Source organism: Lytechinus pictus, chromosome 8 (genome assembly GCF_037042905.1).
Source record: "Lytechinus pictus isolate F3 Inbred chromosome 8, Lp3.0, whole genome shotgun sequence".
Classification (NCBI taxonomy): Eukaryota; Metazoa; Echinodermata; class Echinoidea; order Temnopleuroida; family Toxopneustidae; genus Lytechinus; species Lytechinus pictus.
In genome coordinates, this window is record NC_087252.1 from 10,100,423 (window position 1) to 10,125,556 (window position 25,134).

At 35.1% G+C, this 25,134-nt stretch overlaps 1 protein-coding gene across 2 annotated transcripts in view; it reads left to right on the forward strand.

The window, feature by feature from the left end:
- Nucleotides 1–16,856, forward strand: part of LOC129267250 (fibropellin-1-like) — a 28,143-nt gene extending 11,287 nt beyond the window's left edge. The window contains exons 6-19 of one of the 2 annotated variants that reach the window (XM_064103078.1): nt 533–658; nt 2,788–2,901; nt 3,727–3,840; nt 4,479–4,592; nt 4,925–5,038; nt 5,398–5,511; nt 6,799–6,912; nt 7,208–7,321; nt 10,858–10,971; nt 13,819–13,932; nt 14,432–14,545; nt 15,083–15,196; nt 15,489–15,602; nt 16,330–16,856. In XM_064103078.1, the coding sequence (XP_063959148.1) occupies nt 533–658; nt 2,788–2,901; nt 3,727–3,840; nt 4,479–4,592; nt 4,925–5,038; nt 5,398–5,511; nt 6,799–6,912; nt 7,208–7,321; nt 10,858–10,971; nt 13,819–13,932; nt 14,432–14,545; nt 15,083–15,196; nt 15,489–15,602; nt 16,330–16,634 (1,799 nt within the window). In that variant the 3' untranslated portion in view covers nt 16,635–16,856. The remainder of the gene's footprint in view (nt 1–532; nt 659–2,787; nt 2,902–3,726; nt 3,841–4,478; nt 4,593–4,924; nt 5,039–5,397; nt 5,512–6,798; nt 6,913–7,207; nt 7,322–10,857; nt 10,972–13,818; nt 13,933–14,431; nt 14,546–15,082; nt 15,197–15,488; nt 15,603–16,329) is intronic. The other variant, XM_064103079.1, reaches the window with a different exon arrangement.
- Nucleotides 16,857–25,134: the final 8,278 nt, after the last annotated feature.

Genomic DNA, 25,134 nt, shown 5'->3' on the forward strand with positions numbered 1-25,134 from the left:
CCTGAAAGAAAAAATAGATTTTAGTCATCATGAACTATTATATAGATGAAAATGATTTTTTTTTTTACATAACATATAGGGGAAACAGCTCGCATACGACGTCAGGAATCAAAACTTAAAATTATAATTATTGTTTAATCTTCATGGATGTTTTTTTTTTTCAAACCTTTGCCAATATTTTTTTTCTGTTAATCTGGGATTTTTTTTTCCGAGGGTGAACTTCCCTTTTAATTTGAATGAGCTTAAATTATTGTTTTAAAAAAAATACTTCAAAAATAACATTAAATACAACTTAGGCCTATATTGAATTTTTACTTGATATTGCAACTTGTACAACATAAAAAACGGTATTTTTCACATTTCATTATTTACTTTTGATTTGATATATATAATATGCGTCAAGGTTAATGGTTTTTTATTGTTGGACCACACGTAAGACCAGAATGACAGACTGAATGTGGGCAACTACATATGTTATATTATGGATACGGAAATAAGTACAACTACTGCTCCTTCTGTTGCATCTATATAGATTATTCCTGCCCGCTGCTCAACTTATGTGCATCTACGGGCACGTGTGTTCTTTCGAACCGTCAACCGACACTCACTTATGTGTGTATTTGCGATGAAGGATACACCGGATCTCACTGTGAAATGGGTACGGAAAATAAACCAGGTCCCTTTGCATAAATGTCACTGTTACGGTAAAATTGACATCCAATAAGAACTACCATAACAACTAATCTGAACAGCCATTCGAAATCAAGGATTTTATTGAAGATACGATTGGATGGAAGATTTACCAAAATATTTACTTTTATGCATCGAGGGCCCCAGAATTTCCTGTTGAAGACATCTACTGTAGGTACCATCCAAAGAAAATGGAGCAAAATATCTTTATTCAGAGTAATTATTAAACGGGAAAGAGTAATGACCACATTTCAACTCAGATGATGTAACTTTAACAACTTTAGCAACGACAAATGGAAAATGTTCCAAGAACAACATATATGATTGTACCCCCCTCCCAAAAGAAATTGTTGATACATGTAGATTCATATAGTGAAAAAAGTAAAATGATTAAGTTTTCTCAAAAGAAGTAAAACAATGAAGTTCTGTCGAAAGGTATGTGCTTTCGAGCCGTCAGTGGAACTCATTTGTGTGTATTTGCGATGACGGATACACAAGATCTTTCTGTGATTGGGTACGGAAAATAAACCAGGCCCCGTTGCATAAATGCTACTATTATTGGAAATTGATCTCAAATAACATATCGTCACAACTTGGACCGTATTTTTTGTAGGAGTGAAGTTGATCTAGCATCAAATAGTTCAACCAATGATTGCCTTCCACCTGATCACTCAGTGGTAGTCTGTAACATTTAGCTTGATTAACCAGGTGACCAAGTATGTTGTTACAAGGAAGCTAAGGATTCTCGACATAGACACATTTATCCCGGAAATGTCGGCTGTGTTGTTATAACATAACTCATAACCGTATAAACTAAGAGGTAACCTGAAATAATACTCACAAGACCTTCTCACAGTTCCCTCCACCGATACAAATACATTTGGTCAAAGAGCCTTTTCCTTTTCTACCCCTGTATTTCGGAATTCTCTACCTTTGAATATCATAGTGAAATCATCCTTCCCTATATTTAAATTTATTCTCCAAACCTACTTATTTTCAAAATAATGTTATAGCTTTTCATTATTATGTGACTTTTATGTATTGATGTAATATGTTATAATTTGTATGACACATTCTAGGTTAAGGGTTTATGTTTAATTGATAATTCAAATAAGGTTTAATGTATAATTTGTATAATTTAGTAATTTAATATTTTTTTTAAATTAAAATTAAGTTTAATGTATAATTTGTATCATTTATTAATTTAATATTTTTAAAGCACATACAGAGTCTCTTGACTAAAATTTCAAATATTATTATTATATTTGAAGGGTATATTTCGTCTCATTAGAATACCACACCGTGTTTGTGGGTGTGCGCGTGACATGTATCGTGGAGGGGAAAGGGGCGGCGCGTTTTTACTACGAGATGGAAATAAACATAATGTTTCCATAACTGTACTCTGAACCGCTCGACATCTCATTTGATATCAATACAGAAAGCATGACATAGCATCTCAACATAAAACGCTTTTATTCTAAAAGTGTTTATGCATAAAAATGTTGTTTAGTGTTAATTCTTCGGGCGAAAACCTCAATCTATACTCCTATTAATATTTGTAATTTCTGAAAAACTGCAAAAACACCAAGCAATCATTTTAACTTTTTGCCTTCATATCAAAGATTTTTTGTAATGTGAAATGTGAATGTCTTGTCCTGTTCTGTTCTGTTTTGTTTTTTGTTTGTGTGTTTTTTTTGTTTTTAGTATTCGTCCTGTCTTGTCCAAGTGATTGTCTGTTCACACACTCCTGAACTCATGGGGTTTTTTTTATACAGCAGGGGTATGATATAATATTTTTTTGTTAATTGTAACATATTAGGCATAAAAAAGCTTGACCCCACTAGTATTCTTTTTCATTGTACAAACCTTTTTAATTTACGATTTTAATGTCATTGATCAAATATATACTTTAATTTACTATTTATTGCAGGGAACCCATGCTAACAAGCTTTGCTTTCCAGTGGGTTCCCTTTTTTCATTTCTGTATATCATATTTTTTGTGTTCTGCTATACATTGTAACTTTTGTTAAATTTTGGAATGAAAAAGAATAAATGCAAAAAATCAATTAATGATTTTTTTTCCATAATCAATCTCAGATATAGATGATTGTAGCCCGTCTCCTTGCATGAATGGAGGGTTGTGTACAGATGGAGTAAATTCCTTTTATTGCACTTGCAGTCCTGGTTACACTGGATCAACGTGTTCAACAGGTCAATACTTTTGTTACTGCCAATACATATTTACGTTTATACATGATATCGATTAAATGATTTACCAGTTCGAAAAGATTTGTGAGACTCCCATTGATATTTTTTATAAGTCAATCACAGATCTTTGGAGGAGAGACCTGCGGGTCATAGTGATTCAGTTCGCTTTTCGCCTCCCAGGCACAGGTGACGCCAAACAAATAATAATAATATTTATTGATATTAATAATTAAAAAATCAACAGTTAAAGCATGTAAATTGCATTTTTTTTCATTTCGAAAACCAATCACATATAAAGATGAGTGTAGCATATCGCCTTGCATGAATGGGAGCTGTGTGCACATGGGGTAAATTCATTTATTGCACTTGCAGTCTCGGATACAACGGCACAACTTGCTCTTAAAAATGTTGGGCAACATACTCTCCACATAACAATTGGTCAAACTTATCAAATTCTGGGTAATTGTGTGTTTTGGGTGAAAACTACACAGTATTGGTTAAAAACTACCCCGAGGTGGATGGTTTTTTTTTACCAATTGTTGTGTAGACAGTATGTTGCCCAACATTTTAAGAGTGTGTGCTTAGTTTTGTTCTCTAAAAACCAGGAAAAGGGAACTCATGATTTTAATTGCCGGCAATAATAAAGCAAAGGGGTAATGTCGAAATATCTACAATGGCTTCCCGCGCACTTTGTTGCATCATCGCATATCCAGGATATACATTTCCGTAATCCGTGAATATTTCATTAAAATACATTTTGTAGTGAATCTAGTCAAATGTTATAATTTAACCGTGAACCAAAACATATGTGTTTCCTTCTTATTTCAGTCATCACCGATTGTGGTCCTGACAGTTGTATGAATGGTGGAACCTGTATAGATGGAATAAGCTCTTACACCTGCGATTGTGTCCCTGGCTTTACTGGCACTATTTGTTCAATAGGTATGATGCTTATCGACTATCAATTTCCTGTTCTGCATTTCATGACCTATAACATCGTCCTCATTTACGTTTATTTTTATTTAAAAAAAAACATTTAAAGGGGTAAAAAAAAATCGAAAATGTTGATCATTGCTCGGCTGAAATCTAAAATGCAAGACTGCATTTTCATTATACCTAAAGTATATTGCAATGATTGTAAAGAAATATAATGGATCAACTAAGTGAAGAAACAATAAGTTTGTCTTACATTTAAAATATGAACTGTTGTGACCCTGACAGTTGTATGAATGGTTGAACCTGTATAGACGGAATCAATTTGTATACTTGCGATTGTTTTATCGTTTTCACTTGAAGTACTTGTTTGATAGGCATTTATCAAATGTTTCATCAGTTTCAAATTCTTAATAGTATGCATTATTCCATCAAAGAAGATTTTACCTTATAATACAACTATTGTATAATTCATTCAGAAATAGAACAAATAATCATTGACTACAACCATGGACCTAAAAGTAATATACACGATTGCTAAACTTTCTGTATTTATATTATGCTTCAAATATACATGCATATTGCAATAAATGTAACCATATCCTATGTCTGAAGCACCATCATTTGTTTTCTTTCTTATATAACAGATATCAACGATTGTGACCCTGACAGTTGTTTGAATGGTGGAACCTGTAGAGATGGAATAAACTCTTACACCTGCAATTGTCTTCATGGTTTCACTGGAAGTACTTGTTCGATAGGTATTTGCAAATTTGTTATCAATCTCAAATTCTAAGTTTTTTTTTATTTAAGCGAAGAAGAATCGACGTAATCATTAATGTGAGTTTTTTTTCGCGTTAGATCTTTTTTTAGCTCCTAATTTATTATGACAAAAGTAGACATTAACCCATCATCACCATCGTCATCATCAACGTCCTCAATTAACTAATAATACAACTGTCATATTGTTGAAGTAATGTGCGTAATTGCTTGACTATTTACATTCAAATATGCATGCATTTTCAATGACTGAAATCAAATACAATTGAGAAAATGAGCAAAGCAATAAGTGTTCTGTCTTTATCAAATACAGATATCAACGATTGTGACACTGACAGTTGTATGAATGGTGGCACCTGTAGAGATGAAATAAACTCTTACACCTGCGATTGTGTCACAGGATTCACAGGTTCACTTTGCTCAACAAGTAAATAATAATTCATTTCTTTATTTGTACCCCTTTTTTTCAAAATTAGTGTTGATTGGAATGAATATAGATTGTTTCTCTGGGATCTACAATATGCCATTTTAATTCCCTTTTGAAATATGTATTACAATGATTAAAATACGAAACATAAAGACAATAACCGTTGGGATACTAAGTCCGTCTGTCTGTCTTACATACAGATATCCACGATTGTGGCGCTGGCATTTGTACGGACGATGGAACCTGTAGAGATAGAATTAACTCTTACACCTGCGATTGCTTCCTATATATGATATTCGAAGGACTTAAAAAAATCGAACAAATAAGTAAACAATTTTGTGTTCTGTGTTATATTACAGATATCAACGATTGCGACGCTGACAGTTGTATGAATGGTGGAACCTGCAGAGATGGAATAAACTCGTACACCTGCGATTGTATTCTTGGCTTTACTGGGAGTATTTGTTCGACAGGTATTTATATCAAATTTTTCATTATTTTATAATTATGCATTTCATGCTTTATTTAATTGTAGGAAATTCAGTTTCGTTAATTATTGACATAATTATCCTGTTTCATTGTCTTATTATCAACAAATACACCTATGGGTTATACTGATGTTACATTTTAGTGTGTCTCATTGCTAATCTGATTGCATTTAAATTCTCCTTTAATTACATAATAACTGAAATCAACTTTTGGTTAGCCAACAAGTATTGCACTAATTGTGTATGTTATTAATCGCAGATATCGACGATTGTAGTTCTGAGAGTTGTCTGAACGGTGGAACCTGTAGAGATGGAATAAACTATTACACCTGCGATTGTGTTCCTGGCTTCACTGGAAGTATTTGTTCGATAGATATTCACCAAATTTATCATTGATTTCAAATTTTAAAAAGCAAAATTCAGTCGAAAAGGATTCAACTTCAATGTCCTGTCTCATTGGGTCGTATATCTTGTCTTCTTAATAAAAGGATATATGACACAATTAAATGTACAAAGATGATATTTCCAGTATAATGCGGATCATTGCTATTCTGATTGTATTCACAATCTGCATCAGATATATATTGAACATTTTAAGCTTTCGCCTCAAGCAAGCACTAAATCACGCAATATTTTCATTTTTTACGTCTTTCATCTGAAACCCTCGATCAATCATGCAAACAGTCAAAATGCATCTCTTCAACAACACAAACAACTTTCAACGTACTGACACAACAATGAAGACACCCAAACATTAATTTTTTTAAAACCTTCACTGTCATCTGCATGTGCAAATTTTAAAGAAATGGAGACTGGTTAGAAAACAAAGATTGTTGCAACATTTCACGTCTGACTTTACCCTATATTCAGAGGAAATGCACATTTTATGAATACATAATCACAGCAAATGGCACAGATCATTGTAAAGAAGAAAGACAAACCTATTTGACAATATCATTTTTTTTTTCTGCAACAAAGACAAAGAAGATAGCCCTCAAACTTCAGTTGCAGAACTTTTTTGAGTGGTTCGTGTATGACTTCCATGTTCCATAATACTCTGAATATATATTGAGAGTTTAGAGCGTGTTTTAGCATGTGCGTATTCAAAGTGGCTTTGACAATTGCTCGTGCGATAGTTTGCGATCATTTGGTCACAATATACGTTGCACAAAATCGAAACGGTTGTAAGCAGCCGCACCACCAATCGTGAAAGGGCTTAAATCAATTTTCTTTAACTGAACTCAAATTAATGCTCATTGTTCTACCTCACAGATTTCAACGAGTGCAGTCCTGACAGTTGTTTGAATGATGGAACCTGTAGAGATGGATTAAACTCTTACACCTGCGATTGTGTTGCTGGCTTTACTGGGAGTATTTGTTCCATAGGTATTTGCAAAATTCCATATTATCATAATTGCACATGTCATACATTATTCAAGTAAAAGAAATTCAGCTTCATTATTTATTGCAAAATTCAGTTTCACTAGGTTGCTTACAATGACTTAAATCTTGTCTAATATAAAATTGAATAAAATAAAGAATAGATTATACAATGTTGATATTACTCAAATCAGGTGCATCATTGCTAGACTGATTCCGCTTTTGATATTAAATCTTCTGAAATCGTATTCCATTGACTATAATACGGGATAGTATTTGTTTTTATCTTTATACATTACAGATATCAACGATTGTGACACTGACAGTTGTATGAATGGTGGAACCTGTAGAGATGGAATAAACTCTTACACCTGCGATTGTGCCCCTGGCTTTACAGACGCACTTTGCTCAACAGGTAAATTGTATATTTTTTCCTACCCTTTTTAGTGCTCGGTAAAATGAATATGGATTTCCTGAATCCAGTATCTTCTAACTCTCGGATCTCAACTGAACTAATATCAGTGCTAATTAGACAAATACACTTTCATCTACAGTCTGTGCGTTCCCAAGAAAAACTCTACACTTTTGAAATGGCTGTCAAATAAAAATATACATATATCACTTTGGCGAAAACACCTACTTATATGAGAGCAAATAAAGTCAACTTTCAAATGAAACCAAAAATTGGGCACTACCCACTTAAACAAAGGGTATGAAAATAAGGCTGGGCAGGATTTAGCCCTCCAATTTCTGTCTGTTTTTGAGAGGCAAATCCTTTGAAACTTTCAAAGTTAAGAGTGATGTGATAAATTAATTATAAATCGTGACCAGTTTTGGTTGTTTAAGCAAATTGCAAAAATTATTAAATTGAACTTTAATGCATGAACACCAATTGCACTTTTTTGGGCAGCATTTTCACTTTATCATGTGGATCTCAGCAATGTATTCTGCGGAGTCGGGAGAGTAGGGGGTGAAATAGGACTTAGGTGGGAAAAGTAGGTTGATGGAATAAGGGTCAACAGAGCATGTAGCCCCCCCCCCCCCCTCCCCCACTTCCCTCTCTCCCGCCCTCCCCGTCCTGTTGAGAGACTGATTGATATTATATGTACGCATGAACAGTGGCGTACCGTGGGTCACGGCATTGGGGGGGCACCAGCAAAAATTTTGAGTCACTAAGTGAGCGCGCGAAGCGCGCCCAGTTGCCAGGTATACCTAATAGAGACATTTTAAGGACAGTGGCATTAAACGGATATGTCTCTCACTGGTCAAATAATGCGAGCGCGAAGCGCGAGCTTAAAATATTTAAAATTTTTGATATTTAGACCTAAAAAGGGACATTATAATCAATCTTTTGTAATGATGATATGTACCTGTCTCGCTAAATAATGCGAGCGCGGAGCGCGAGCTGAAATTTTTGTAAATATTGACCCCCAAACAGGAAGATTTTAAGGACTATATTTTAGGAATCCATTAAGTGTATACACATCTCACCATAGTCATCTTATGCGAGTGCCAATAAGCGCTTGCTGATTTTGTTAGAATTACATCTTAACCTGCACATAAAGCACTTGTAATCATTATTAACATATTCAAATCTTGCGAGCGCGAAGCGCGAGCTGAAAATTTAGGAAATTCAGACCTGAAGAGGGGCATTTTAAGGCTTGTTTGTAGAAATTCACGAAGACCATACGTAGTTCACTAACCAAATGATGCGAGCGCGAAGCGCGAGCTGAAAATTTTTGATATTCAGATTAGAAAGAGGGACATTTAAGGACTGATTCTAGGAATTCATGGAGAGCAGACATATTTCACCAATCCACTACTGCGAACGTAAGCACGGAAAGGAAATGTTTTATTTCAAGACCTTAAAATGGGGCAATCACTTTAAGTAGTCATGAAAAAGAAGCATAGGGCCTACTATTGTACATAAAACAATAACTCGAAGTGCGAGGAAATATATTTTGCAGTTTGGTGTATATTGACTTGAAAACGGGAGGTTTTAGTATAACAGGATTATATATCTCGGTAAACAGACAATGCGAGCACCAGGAACAATGAAGACATACATGTGTAGGCCCTGAGCGAATTATGTTTCATAAAGTTATGAAAAAAATGTTTCTTATGTAAATAACATAACATAATTATGATGAACAATTATAATGAACAATAATGTCTTCTTTCCCACTTCGTTTCTCTTCCTTACTCCCTCTTTTTCTCCTTTTCCCCGTGTTTTTTTTTTTTTTGGTCAGCCGATTGGGGGGGGGGCACGTGCCCCCCCCCCCATGCCCCCCCCCCCCCCCCGTAGTTACGCCACTGCGCATGAAGTCTAGAGCAGAATGTTGATTTAACGATACATTCTGAAAAGTCGGGCATCAGCTTTTACCTGTCAATAATTTAATTAATAAATCAACTCAATCAATGTGCAGTGTGATCAAACATTCATTTTTTTCAACAAATAATTATTTCATGAATGATAACAATCAGTCAATTTCTTGGTAATCATTCAGTGAAGAACAAAAATTACTATCAGTCACCGGTCACTAGGCAGTTAAGTTTTGAATAGGCTACCATCAAGGAAGTGAGACAGAGAGAGAGAGGGAGCCGGGGAAATGGAGGTGTACATTTAACTTATAATTTGTAAAAGGGCACAAAGAAGAGGAATGCTCTTTTAACCAAGTCTTACCATATCTCGCCCTCGGCTTGCTTGTAACAGGTACCATTACATTACTACGACTCTGTCGAACACACTGCTGATGTCCTCAAGATAAACTTAAAATGCTGCACTAACGTTACAATTCCTGTTCACTCATGCATTAAATTTCAATTTAGTAACTTAAGAAATTTAATTGCCTAAGAAACCAAAACCTATCACACTCATTAATTTAGCATAACACACTGCAAGTTCCAAAGGACTAACCTCTCAAAAACTAAAAGGTTGATTCCTGCCCAGCCTAGCCAAGCTTAGTTTCTCAGTAGGAGGGAAGGGGGAGTGGTAGAGATGGAGGGAGGGTTGGCTGAATGTACTGTTGACCGTTATCCAATCAACCTACTTCACCTGTTTAAGTCATACCCCCCCCTCCATTCTCCTGACTCTCATGAACACATTTAATTACTGAGATCCACATTATTCAGTCAATATGCTGCACTAAAAATTGCAATTCATGATCACTCATGCGTTATATTTCAATTTAATAACTCATGAAATTTTATCAAACAACAAACTGATCAATTCATCATGAAAGCCTAATCTTTGAAAGTAAAAAAAAAAAAAAAAAAGAAGGCTAATTCCTGCCCAGTCTCATTTTCATACCCCTGGTTTGACATGCTTGAGTGGGCAGTGTTCACTCAAGCATGAATGGATTTCCAACTTTTCGGGTGTCATTTGAAAGTTGACTTTATTGGCTTTCAATATGTATAAGTTTTTTCCCCAAAGTGATTTTTTTATTTGGCAACCATTTCAAAAGTGTATTGTTTCTTGGGGGAAGCAATGTAGGTAACAAAACAATTCATAAACTGACATCCGCTGCGAGTTTTTATTATCTGTTTTTATACTACGGCAGACTTTTCTGTTTTCATGACATTTCAATTTAATCTAAAGCACTCAATCAACATGGGGTGAAGTAATTATTTTATCTGCAAAAAATAAGCAACTAATTACCATATGTATATATATATATATATATATATAATTTTTTTTGGCTTAAAAAGGGGTTCTTGGGAATATCTGTGCACTCGCTCGAGGTTGTCTATGGGCAAAAGGAAAGCAATTGGTCAATACTATTTTCAAATATCAACGATAATTGTCTCGTGCAAATAATTACATCAGTGCCCTACCAAAACGCTAATTTCTGCATTATCTGTATTCTACTGTATTAACTTCTGGTGATGACTAAAATAAAATATAATTTAGCCAATGGTTAAATTTGTAAGTCTGTCTATTTTACATTACAGATATCAATGATTGTGACCCTGACAGTTGTATGAATGGTGGAACTTGTAGAGATGGAATAAGCTCTTTCACCTGCGATTGTGTTACTGGCTTTACTGGAAGTACTTGTTCAATAGGTATTTGCCAAATTCTAATGTTTAAACACTTGTTTAAGGAAAAAATAATTGACTTTATAATTACTGCGAGGTACTGTCCCGTTTGGGTTGTTGTTATTATTTTTCTTTTGGTTTTTATTATAATAAGACAAAAATACGAGTGACTCCATTATTATCATCGTCATCATCTCCATCAATTGGATGATTATAAAACGGCAATATAACCAAAGTAATGTTCGTAACTGCTAGATGTTGTGTATTTACATTAAAATATACATGTACATATATTCCAATCACTGAGATCAAATGTAATAGAGGAAATGAGTAAAGCAATTATGTTCTGTCTTATATTACATATACTAACGTTTGTGACCCTGACCGTCGTTTGAATGGTGGAACCTGTACAGATGGAATAAACACCTTTACCTGCGACTGTATTATTGGCTTTTCTGGAAGTATTTGTTCGATAGGTACTTGCAAAATTTGTCAGTACCAAAGCGATGGCATCAGTTGCCATGGTGTCATAGCGGCCTGGTTCTAAACAAAACAAATAAATCGGGGGCTGTTTCATAAAGCTGTTCGTCAGTTAGGAGTGACTTTATGAACGACTGGTGATCCTTTCTTACGCGCTAAACCATCGCCAATTTATTAGCATTTACCACAAGTCGCTCTTAACATACGAACAGCTTTATGAAACGGCGCCCTGTTATGACTCTCAGAATGATGGTAACAACCAGGGACAAAACACATCACCATTTTTTGCAAAATACAAATGTGTATAGACGATCGTGCATCTGCGACTCAGTTTATATAGGGCTCACAGGCCTAATTCATTTCCCATAGACTCGTGTGTTAAAGTGGCACTTAAAAATAATTCATAAAAAATAAGGAGGAAATTCGAGGGTTGAATGTTTACTACCAGTGGATAGGATAAATGTATGACGTTCCATATCTGACCAGAAAAGGGTACCTCGACCGGCTCATTTTAAAAATAAATCAGCATTTATGAAGACTACACCTGACGGGATCAATTTCATCACTTGAGAGAGTAAAATGGCCCTAATTCTTCCGCCAGTAAAAATATAGTTCCATAGTGGTGATATATCTGTCCAATTTGGAAAAAAGGAAGTTCAGTAGGTACCCTCCCTAGAATCAGTGTTAGATTGTCAGTCATATTCATTCATTTTTGTCAATCAGCAATATCAAATTTAAAAATTGGCTCGAATGAATATCTTTTGCCTACCAGTTGTGATTAGGCCCGTGCAACCATATGGTTTGTTCTCGTGTCATCGTGATGTCACACTCCGGTACTCTATTCCATATTATACATTGCATGCATCATTTAAGAGCCGGGGATTCAACTTCAATTCTTCATTATTGCAATATCCAGTTACATCAGATCTTGTTTATCTTGTCTTATTCGAAATAAGAATTACAAAAATGGATTATACTTCTCTTTAAGGACGTTCCACAGTTATGTTTGTGCGCATTATGATCTGCGCATAGTTTACACTCTGCGCGCTGACGTCATGAATGAACAGGTGATTAATTAGCTGCAGGTTTGAGCTGATTTTTCTCATCTTCTGCACTTTGATTGCAGATCCTATGTGTTATTTCATGAAACTAAAAATTTGAATTATTCCATGGACCATTCAAAAAAATTTCTCTACAATTTCAAAATACTTTACTCTGCAGTGCTGCCAAGAATCACGAATATTACCCCGAGTTTGAATAAATGGTAGAGTGGTTTTGATTTTTCTTCACATAGATACAAAGCATTCGGCTCATTTTTGGTGTTTTAAAAAGCACATTTGCTCTAATAAAAATGCTGATAGTTTAAAAAGAAGCACATGAACCCCTATTTTTTAATGTTTGTACCTCTTAGGTATACCTTCCTCTACAACTCTGCACAGTTTGGTGAAAATGACATGGATTTTGAATAAAGTGCAGCATATGTTGTACGTTTGTAGTTTGTTACTGAAATTTCACATTTTTTAGATTGGGATTTTGTTATCTTTTACGCCATTTTTAAGAACTGGCAGTGCTGTTAAACTTAAAATTGCAAACAAATAGCCCTATAAATAGATTCTCCATTCTAATGATACAAGTATTAACTCTCTTGCGAAATTTGATGACTTTTTCATGTATTTTGACTGAGTAATAGAGGTTTAAACTCATTGTAGTAATCTTGGGCGGTCTAAAAATGCCAAATTCGTTTGAATGCGCAATTCTTAAGAATATCAATTTGGGTGAACTTTGAAGCTCTAAAGCAAAATATCAAGCACATGGAACTATGTTAATTTTTGCATATTTCGAATATTAAGGTTCTAAAATATCTATGAGCAAAGTTTGGTGAAAATGACATGGATTTCACTTTAACTGTGGAACGTCCTTAAATACTAAACAGAAGTTAACTTTTGGTTTGCCAACAAGTACTGCACTAATTTTCCCAGATATCAACGATTATGGTCTTGTCATTCAAGAATCTGTAGATATGGTATAGACTATGTCACTTCTCATGCTTTTGATTGTGTTCCCGGCTTTACTGGAGGTACTTCTTCGTTTGGAATTTGCCAAACATATCATCAATTTAATTTTACACACTTACACGCATTATTAAAGCGACGGAGTTTCAACTTCATTGATTATTGAAATATCCTGTCTCGTGTGGTTGTTCCTTTTCCTTGTTTGTATACAAATTGAGTATCCAATGGTTCCAAAGTGAAGTCATTATTGTTAGACTAAGTTAGATTTATCTGCTTCATTTATATATAGAGACACACACACGCATATTATAAATATTAAAATGACTGTAAAAGTAATGTAGCCTACACGTATTGCACTGATTTTGTTTGTTTTTCATCACAGATATCAACGATTGTGTTCCTGACAGTTGTCTGAACGGTGGAACCTGTATAGATGGAACAAACTCTTACACCTGCGATTGTGTCCCTGGCTTCACTGGCGCACTCTGCTCAACAAGTAAACGATAATCTTTTGTCTTTATTTGTTATTTTGTCATAAAGAGTTTTGAATGAATTGAATATAGATTTCGTGACTTCTAGGTATCTTCATGACCCCGATTGAACTAATAACAACATTGGTTGAATAACAAAGAATCGTTAGAAAAAATATCCCTGGAACACTTGATAAATGTAAATCTAAAAAACCCAATCATAATTCGTTGAAGCAATTATTTTTTACTGCGGAAATAAGCAATCAAATGAAAAGAAAAAAAGAGCAGGAAAACAGGCTAGGATTGGAGATATATATATCTGCATGTGCATGAAATAGTCTCTGGACAAAAGGATGCAATTTGATGTTTCTCAAATATCAATAAGGATGTTGTCTCGTGCGAATCATTGCGTCGTTGCTCGACCAAAATGCACATTAATATTTTAAGTTTATCTCGAGTCGCAGTGACTGTAACCAAATATAATAGATCCAGTGACTAAAGTGCTGAGCTTGTCTTACATTACAGATAACAATGATTGTGACCCTGACAGTTGTATGAACGGTGGAACCTGTAGAGATGGAATCAACACCTTTACCTGCGATTGTGTTTCTGGCTTCACAGGTGCACTTTGCTCAACAAGTAAATGATAATTTGTATTCTTTATTTGTACTATTTTAAAATGAGTGTTGGTTGGATTGAATGTGGATTGTTTCCACTGATATCTTCTATACGATATTTTTTTCAATGCTTTTTTTAGGCATTACAGTGATTATGTTACAAGACAATAGCCATTGGGTATTAAAAGGCACTATGTTTGTCTGCCTTATGTACAAATATTAAGGATTGTTGACCTGACACTTGTATGAATGGTGTATAGAGGTGGAATAAATTCTTACACCTGTGAATGTGTTCCCAGCTTTACTGAAATAATTAGTTCAATCATGTCAATAGGTAATTGCAAAATGTATTATCAATTCCCCCTACAAAAAAAAATCAAAGTTGATTGGTTTTCATATTTTTAACAAAATATCGAATAATTATATAACGGTAATATCTCCGAAGAAAATGTGCGTAATCGCTAGACTTCTTGTAGTTACTTTGTGATTCACATATACATATGCATAACAATGAATAACCCAGGAGTTACACTGTCAGTTTTACCGTCTAATATTACAGATATCAACGATTGTGACTCTGACAGTTGTACGAATGGTGGAACCTGTATAGATGGAATAAACTCTTTCACCTGCGATTGTATTATTGGTTATACTGGCAGTATTTGCTCGATAGGTATTTGCAAAATTTCATATTATCATAATTGCATATTTCATACATTATTCAAGTTAAATAATTTCAACTTCATTTTTTATTGCAAAATTCAGTTTAACTAGGTTGCTTACATTGGCTAAAATCTTCTCTAACATAAAATTAAATAGAATAAAGAATAGATTATACAAAGAAGATAGTACTGAAATCAGGTGCACCATTGCTAGCCTGATTCTGCTTTTAATATTAAATCTTCTGAAATCGTATTCCATTGACTATAATACGGGATACTATTTTTTTCTCTTTTAAATTACAGATATTAACGAGTGTGGTGCTGGCAGTTGCTTGAATGGTGGAACCTGTAGAGATGGGATAAACTATTACACCTGTGATTGTGTTCCCGGCTTTACAGACACACTTTGTTCAACAGGTAAATGGTGGTTTATTTCTTGATTTATATTTTTTTTAGATAATCACTCCTAAAACAAAACAGTCATATTGTCTAGTCCAGGAGCCAGATGGGTGCAACTGATAATGATAACCGATGATACTAATGATACCAATAATGATACAAATGATTTTCAAATTCTGTCCTCATTTTCATGTGAAACAGAGTTTTATTCTTTTTTGAGATGTAGTGTTATCATAGTTTTATAACATCAATGACCCAGTCAAGCGACGGAGTTGTACTATTGTGTGGGAAATAAGGGTAACTTAAAAAATGTAAAAACCTCATAATTTTACAACCGATATTGATGAAATTTTCACCGTCTTGCTAATCCGATTTGTCTCTATTGAATCAAGTCAACCTTTTCTGGGATAGTATTATAATCAATGCACCATGTAGTAAAGGGGCTTTTGTAATGACAAGTAACCCTTCGTTATTACGTTCAAACATTTTCAACTTTCAGTTGAATTGTATGTACCATCACGGTAGGGATATCAAGAAAGAATAATTTAGGTAATTTTAAAGCCGTATCATTGACTAACATGGCTTGTTTGGCGATGGCCAAATTTCTACAGTAACGGTCGCATTTTCATAAAACGATGACTGGAATTGATGTACATAAATAGATAATCACCGTTCTTTTCTTTCACACTGTTTTTCTTTTTCATTGCTTCTATTATTTTGCTCACTGTTCGGTGCTACTTTGCAGATATGAATGAATGTGCATCAGATCCTTGCATGAATGGCGGAACCTGTATAGATGAAATCAACTCATTTGTGTGTGACTGTGTTCCTGGCTATACTGGAAGCATGTGCTCATTGCGTAATTATGAATTCATGATTTCCAAGCACGTTTTAAATAAGATTCTCTCAATCAACTACACGGTAACACACAGATTTAAACATTTTATTGTTTACTTACTATTGTTATCATTTCTTCGGCAGAGAAAAATTACAAAAAGCAACACATTTCAGTATAAACATTACACGAACAGAACAATATCAACCATTTGAACGCCTGGGACAGAAAGAGTTAACTAAAATACTGTGGCATAAAGCCTCTTGTATCAATTCTATAGGTTTACTAAACAATAATAAAGTACTATTAGTGTAGAAGGATGTAACATGCGACATGAGTATTCGAAAACATGTAACTGCAGATATAAAACTACGACTCGCAGGCGCGTAGCCAGGGGGGGCGGTGGGGGCGGTCGCCCCCCCCCCCAAAACGTCCCCAAAAAGAAAGAAAAAGGGAAAAGAGAGGAGAAAAGGAAAAGGGAAGGGAAGAAAGGGAAAAAAGGTAGCTTTGGGTTTTTTTTCCTTTTAATTTTTTTTTTCTCAAAAGAGAAACTCCTTCACTCTTGCTCTAAATTTATATATGAATTTAGCTTCCGCGCTGCGCGCGGTTAAATGACAATATTGAAGTTCTCCATTGTTTCCCCCACCCTTTCTCTAACCCTGTTTTTCCACCTCAGCTATATGTGTTTCTTGCCAGTTAAAGTTCAAATGTATACATTAGGGCATGGAATTAGAGTAAGGTTAGGCCGAAGTATATGAAGTTATCTTTTTTTTTTGTGATCGCGCAACTTCTGGTCGGGTCGGCTCCGGGCGGGTAAAATCTTTATATCAATTTCTGCCATCACCTCCATAAAGTCAACTTCTCCCGCTTTTCAGCTCATTACTAAACAACCATAATTTTGGAGCAAACCGGTTTCTAATTTAAAAAGAGGAAGGTATAAAATTCGTGTCGTATTAAATAAAAAAGTACAATAATTTTTTATCAAATTCTATTAAACTTCATGTCATTTCCCTGCACATTCATCTCCTGTCCTGTTTTGCGCCCTCAATTTGAAATTTTGAATGACACTTAAGTTTCTTTATAATTCAAAATGAAGCGCTTTAGGGTAGGTCAAAGAAATTAGGCATCCTTTTTTTATATAATTTCAATAAATCACAGAAGTTTCAACTTTTTGCGCACTATTTTCCTTGTAATGAAGTTCAATAATCTTAGAAAATAAATTGAATTAGAGCCGATGGGGTATTAGAGATATCTGCATTTGATGAAACGTCCGCCCTTTGAAATTTCAGAGTTTCATTGCTCTGCGCGAGGAGGAATATCGTCCTCCCGGCATATACACCTCTTCTCCTCTGTTTTGCGAGTTAAAGATATGCACTGTCGCTAAATTGTTTGTAATCAAATCTGATCTTTCCAAGGGAAGTATTCAATATATCTTTGAGAATACCCTTTTCTCGGGACCCTTTTCATGGCAAAAAAATTGATAAAACGCTTTAGCTTCCGCGCTTCGCGCGGGGTTATTATTATTTTAATTTCCTCCATTGTCTTCCTTTCTTTGAGCGTTCACAATCACTTTTAAAAACAGGGTTCAAAATCACAATATAGTCAACTGAATTAGAGCTGATATAGGTACTAGAGACAAGAGAGACGGCTCCTTTTCATTTTAATCTATGAAACACCAAAAGCTTCGCGCTTCGCGCGGGAGGGGGGAAACTCGCCCTCCCTGCACCCACCCCCTACGGAGCGCGCTTCGCGCGCTCTGTAAGTGTTGGCACGCTTCGCGTGCATTCACCGCCCCCTCCAAAATGAAATCCTGGCTACGCGTGAAGATTAACTTAATGCAAGTGAAGGAAAGATGAGTGATAGCCATATTTCTTCCACACTTATGAACACTAAATTCTAATTCAGAAAAAATACAGGAAAAACAGGAGTTGAAACATCCTGCAATTAAACATACTTCGCGGCAATATTTGAATGAAAGACATCCTTAAACCGTCTTCATAACAATACAAAGAAAGAAATGCGCATTCAATCAAATAAATGTATATCTTACTAGCAAATGGAAATTAAACGAAAACTGAACGTGATGAAGAGAGAGAGAGAATGCGGGGAAGAGAGAGAATATACAATATATTATTTGCTGTAGAGTGTGGACTTAGTACATGTAGTTGCTTTATTGAAGTTTAGTTAAGATAGGTTGGTACGGATCAACGAAAAAAGAGGGCAGCAACACACTGCAGTGTAGTTAGGAAGGTCCACTCCGCTCAGATTTTGTGACCACTTAAGCTCCGCCCTCACTTAGCGCCTTTTTGGGGGGGAGGGGGAGATTGTAGATGTTGGGTTTTTTTTTTCAATTTTATTATTTTTCATGGATAATGAGATCTCCAAGACATAATTTTGTACATTTTTTTAGGATTGTTAATTCATTTTTTTAAAGAAGAAATAAAAAAAAGTAATCATGATTCTTGTAGTTTGCACATCAATGAAATACATAGTCTGATTACATTGCATTTCCGGTTTTTCTGCTAAATTTCGCTGCCTCTACCAAAACTTCACCAGCCAGCACCAAAGACAATAACTTGAGCTTCTGGCATGGCCGTGCCAAAACTTGCCGGGACACATCGGTGCGCGTACTGCGTAAAGGCAATGCTGGCCGCACTAGAATGGCTGGCATACAGGATATATCGACGCGACTCGACTTAGCCAGACATTGACTTGAAAGATATAAACTTGATTTGTCATTGATTTAGCACTAAGGCAGTTGAGCTCCGAAAAAAATGTCCAAGGTTGAAATCCTAATTTTCATTTTCCGTGTAGATTGGAGTCTAAGAATTAAATAGAATTATGTGTTATATGACACCTAGATAGATCCTTGTGATTAGATTGGTTGTTTGATATCGTTCATTCAGCCCATTTTGCAATGACGTCATCAACCGTGCAATTTTGGATCCATACGATTTTGTCCATTGCACTCGCGCACTGAGACTGCATGCAACTGAAGCAAGCCCCCGAAGCTACCGCCATTTTGTTTAATCCATTAGAAGTTAAAATAATCCCTCATTAATATTAATTTCGTACGATGCTCCCTCATCAACTGTGGTTTTGTGCGTGTATTAGACAATACGCACATCAGCGCAATGACAAAGGTCAACTTGGCAAATTCATTAATGTATTCATTTTGTTTAATACGCGCCCGTGACGCGAAGGATTCAGCGAATCAAGCAAGCGCAAATCTGAGACGATACGCTGCGCTCTATAAAGTATCGATATCACAAGCGATATCACTTAAAAACAAAGCATTGTTTGTATTGCGTCTTATAGGCCTTTGCTAATTCCAAAAGGGAAGATGCAAAGAGTAGATCAAGTCGTGATTAGGTAAAGAGGTCTCTAGTGCTTTTGCCATCCCTAAATTGTCACATGTTAAGATATACAGCAATCTTAATTTTTAACAAATGTAAAGAATCTCGACTCTAAATTATAGCCGGCAGAGGCCGCGGAAAGATCAAAGGGGGCTGTTGTACTGACCCCAAAGTTTTTGTTTTGGGGGGCGGGGGTGGGGGCAAAACATGGTTATTACAATTTGATGGTAATTTTCACTGGTTGAGACTATGGTTACTGAAAAAATAACTGTCACCACTTAAAGAGTACATTTCGAGAAGCAAAAAAAAAATTAATGGATCCCCGTGCGTTCTTTCTTCATCTGGCGTCCGTTTCATAATGAATACAGCTATTTAAACATTGCTATTATTGTGATTACCGTGGTAACCTTAATTATGATTGGGTGGTTATACCATCGTAGTTACCATACTTGTAACTAATGATGAAACGGGCCCCAATTTATCATGTTTAATACGTTTCCTGTCCCCTTTATTCTCCAGCATTTCTTACTTTTTTTTTTTTCATTTAATCATTTTCCCACTCAAAATTATTTTGTGCCGCCTTTCTCCTACATAATATGTAGAGCTCATTTTTAAAAGGGGTTAGGTCCATTTTTCATCAAACTTGATTTTTATGTCTTAATGTATAGATTTTTAGTAGCTATATTTGATGATACCATAGAAAAGTTGAAATTCCTATCAAAAAGTGAACTAATATGGCAAAGAATAATCACTTTTTTTTCAAAAGGGGTTAGGTCCATTTCAGTTTAGTTGCAAAAGGGGTTAGGTCCACACAGACTTTTTTTGGAAAATAATATCTTAAAAAATATGAAGACAAGTAGATTTCTTTTATACCCAATTTTATGTTCTCATGGTAGGTTATCATGAAAATTCAGTTTCGCATAAGAATACTGCAATATTGGAGAATTAAAAAAAAATATTTTCTTGGAGTGGACCTAACCCCTTTTGCAACTAAACTCTTCTGAATAACTCATTTGTCAAAAGGGGTTAGGTCCATTTTTCATATATTTTATTGTTTTCTGTCTCTAAACCTCTAAATTTTCAGTCACTCTGATGATACCAAAGAAAATTTGAAATTCAATTAAAAACGTGAATGGAAGTGGCAAAAAAAAAATCACTTTTTTAATCAAAAGAGATTGGATTCACTTCAATTTACTTGCAAAAGGGGTTAGGTACACAATTATATTTTTTCTAAAGTATATAGAAAAAAATTGAAGACAGGTAGATTTCCTTTATACCCAATTTTATGATCACTGTTCACATGATAGAGTAGTACATCATGACAATTTAGTTTCTCATAAGAATATTGCAATAAGTGAGAATAAAAACATGGTTTTTTCTCGGAATGGTCCAAAGTGGCCCTAACCCCTTTTGCAACTAAACTCTTCATATATTTCCTTTTTCTTTTCCCACTTGTTATCTGTCTCCTGGTTTCCATAAATCTCGTCTTATTTCTCTTCCACCCCTTCTGTTCATACTTCCCACATTCTAGCTCTCTTACCACCCCCCTCTAAATTATCTCTTCATATGTGCCCCTCCATTTCTCTCTCATCTCTTTTCAACCCACTTTTCATCACCCTTTCCCTCTCTCGATCTTCATCTCATTTTGAATTTTGCCAATTCCAAATCCCTTTCATTTTAGCTCTGTACAAATACTATATGAACACAAATGAAAGACATAAAGGAATTATCTGGTTAGTGATGAATTTTATTAATTAGCCATAAAAATATATCACATTATCAGAGGATTAAGCTTTACCTTTTTTTAAGCGTATGTTAATACTTTGAACCAAAATAATTGTTTTTGTGTATGCTGGGGCAGCGATCCTGGGGAGGGAGGGGGGCACAGTTCCCCCTACTTCTTGAAGCACTGAAAAGTGCCTTGTTATGCAAGAAAAATGCCCCCTCACGAACGTGTACTGTGTCCCTTTCACCTGACGAGAACCTGTTTTAGGTGTTACCAAGAGCTCTTCCTTGTATGCCAAAAATGCCCCCCCGGAACGTGTTATGTGCCCTTTCATCTGAGGGCCCGTTTCATGTGTTAAAGAGTGCCCCCTCGCTTTCTTGTAAGTGCCCTTTCTCGAATCACTGCCCCCTTTTACCCAAGAAAAGTGCTCCTAAAAAACTTGTTCTGTGCCCCTTTCACCTGAGAAGGACCCGGTTTATGGTCACCATGACGATTTCCCTTTGAAACAAGAAAACCATATTCGATAATATACAGTACTTATGAAGGAAATCCTTTGTGCATTAAGTTTAATAATTCATGAGTGGGGGTATATAAGCAGTTTCGTACAGATGGAGGGGGGGCTTGAGGGACTCTTGCCCCCCCCCCCCCCCCCAAAAAAAAAAATAAAAAATAAAAAAATAAAAAAATCACGACCAAGAAAAAAGAGAAAAGGAAAGAAAAGGGTGAAATGTATCAAAATTTTGACTATGCCCCCCACTTTCAACTTCACTCCGCCGCTCCTATTTGTATGTTTATAGCTTCTCCTTTTGCAACCAGTTTTATTGAAAATCAACAAGAAATTTCATACGTCAAGAATTTGGGGTTGTGATAATAATTTTTTTGTTGTTGAAAAATTGGACTTGGAAATTTTTTTTTTCCATCTTCATCAAGTGGTTCCTAAGTCAGACTCTTCAATGTTGAATTGTTGGATTTCTTGAATGAAAACATCTGTTACACCAGTCCTGCAGATTGAAAAAATAGAGAAAGAAAATCAATGAATTTAAATTAAAATTGTCGTGATTTATAAAACATGTTTGAAGAAAAGTGAGACTATACATATATATGTTTCTTCAACACATCTTACTTCTACTAATTATAAACTTGTACTTCTATAAAGCATATCACTTAAACCTGCTCTATGCAGTTTACATACAACTCTCCATTATAACTACATGTACTCTATGAAAAAATATCAGAGATTTCTCATAAATATGAATATATGAATCAACATATGTAAATTATATAAATAGTTAGAATTAAAGTTGATATGTTTTGTTGCACATAATATTTTGATCTGTGATTAAAAACGACACTAACTATAATCTAAAAACAAAATTAAAATGGGTTTTTCAAAGGCAGGTCTATTTGTTCAAAAAACTGTGAACAACCTCCATTATTAAAAATATTCACTAATTAACTCACTCATATAACTGCTGTAGGTTGTATTTCTCGTTGTGGTCTAGTCGCCGTTCTATTAGGCCTACTTCACCAATTATTTATCATCATCAATCACCTCCATGGAAATTGTAAAACTGCATCATCCTATGGGACAAAATGTAAAATAACAAGATTTAAAAAAAAATCGTAAATCTACATATATGAAATTTGAATATTACACTAAAGAATGAATAAAATGAATTTTGTAAATATGAAGAATAAATATTACTTTGTTTATAAACAAATAGGAAATAAAAAGGCCATTGTAACAATAGATCAAGGACATGACCTTATTTAATAAATTTGCCCAAGGTACATAACTTTTGGCATTGGTTCTATTTTAGACTCGAGAGCCTGTATATTTAAGAAGTGTATATTCATTACAGATCCTACCTCTTTGTGGCTCGGATCATTTTTATTTAATGTAAACATGGTTAACATTCAATGCATGTAATGTATCTGTAATTTTGTATGGGTTAGTTTAAGTTTTATACCTGGATGAGAATCTGCAAAATTATGCATGCACTTATGATCATCATCTTGAACCATATAGGTAGACCTCTACTGTTTTTCTTGTTCTTCAAACTCAACCTGTTTGTGAAAGAAAAGAGAGAACAATAATAAGTGATCTTTTTCGTGGCCTTATGTATAGAGGGAGGGGTTTGGGTAAGAGCTAAAATGTGAAAACCTTCATCAAAAAGAGAATTGCATGACATCCTTCAATTTTACTTTAGAAAATGCACAAAACGGCCCTAGGTAATATTAGTCGCTTCTGCCCCTCGCTTTTTGAATTTTAGGTTTCTCTAATTTTTTTCACATGTCTGCCCCCCAAAAAAAAAAAAAAATAATAATAAATAAAATCTGGATCTTTTTATTTCCGAATCTTATTTCATTTGATTTTAAGATAATTTCATAATCTCATGCACTAGGTCTAGCTCTATTTGTAAGAAAGTATATATCTAGTCCAACGAGACTCAGTGCTGTGCGACATCATTCATGTATCTAAATTAGGTCTAGATCTAGACTAACGATGGACTCTCGATCTATCTAGACCTAGAAAGTAAAGCTTCGGTTCTAAACCGAGATCTAGACCCTATATTGGTTTAGAAATTTTTGATGTCTGACTCTGACTTTTATTCCTGGCTAAGAATTCATTGCCATTATTGACCGAGAGTAGATCTAGATCTAGTCCTTGGTCCACTGACAGTCATACTCGTACATGTAAATGGAGTCGTTTAGGCCCAGACCTAGATCTAGGCCTAAATTACAGACCTAGATCATAAGCCCTGGGGGTAAGTGTCGAGGGTTGGGAAAGTATAAGTTAGACTACATTTGAATTAGGTAGGCCTAGCTCTTGATAGCATCGATGAATAAATAAAAGTAAAGTAGCCTAGATCTAAGTATAAAGTAAGTAGGGCTTAGGATTAAGAAGATCTAGGTCCTAGATCTATTGATAATAAGACAAACATGCAGAGCAGCATGTTATTTCTAAGACCAAGTCTAACTATATTTATAAATAACAATAAGAGTTAAAATGGGTGGGGGCTAAAAAGTAAATGCAGAAGCCTGAAGTTATGCAAAATAAATTCGATATCTGAAAGAAACTTAAAAAGTGAGGACTGAGGATTGACACAATGACAGGCGTATCTTCATCCACACTCCGCTTCACAGTTTATTCCTGACTGAGTCTCGATCTACTGAAGATAGATGCAGATCTCCCTCTAGATCTAACGTTACAGTGTACAAAAAGAAGTCTCATTCTTCTTGTTTTAATCAATCGTGGGTTGGTCCCTGTTGGAGGTAAACCAAACCAGCCCGATTATCTCTCGATTCCCAGCCGGTTAGGAGCCCGTACAAAATACATGTGGTTAACACAGCGGCATAACGGCATGACCACAAGACTGCAAGCAACATACAGGCTGCACTGGGCGACGATGACAATCTAGCTTCAATTTCAAAGACCAAAGTCTGCTTTTCTTTAACAGAAGAATGGTAGCAAACTCTCTAATAAGTTAAAGAAATAACCTAAGATCACAAAATACAGTGTGAAATGTGTAAATAGTCCACTGAATTCATGTGGTTATATCAATTTATACGTACTCACCGGAGTGTTCGTAGGTCCATTTTGTGTGTGGAAAGAAAAGTTTCAGAATGAAT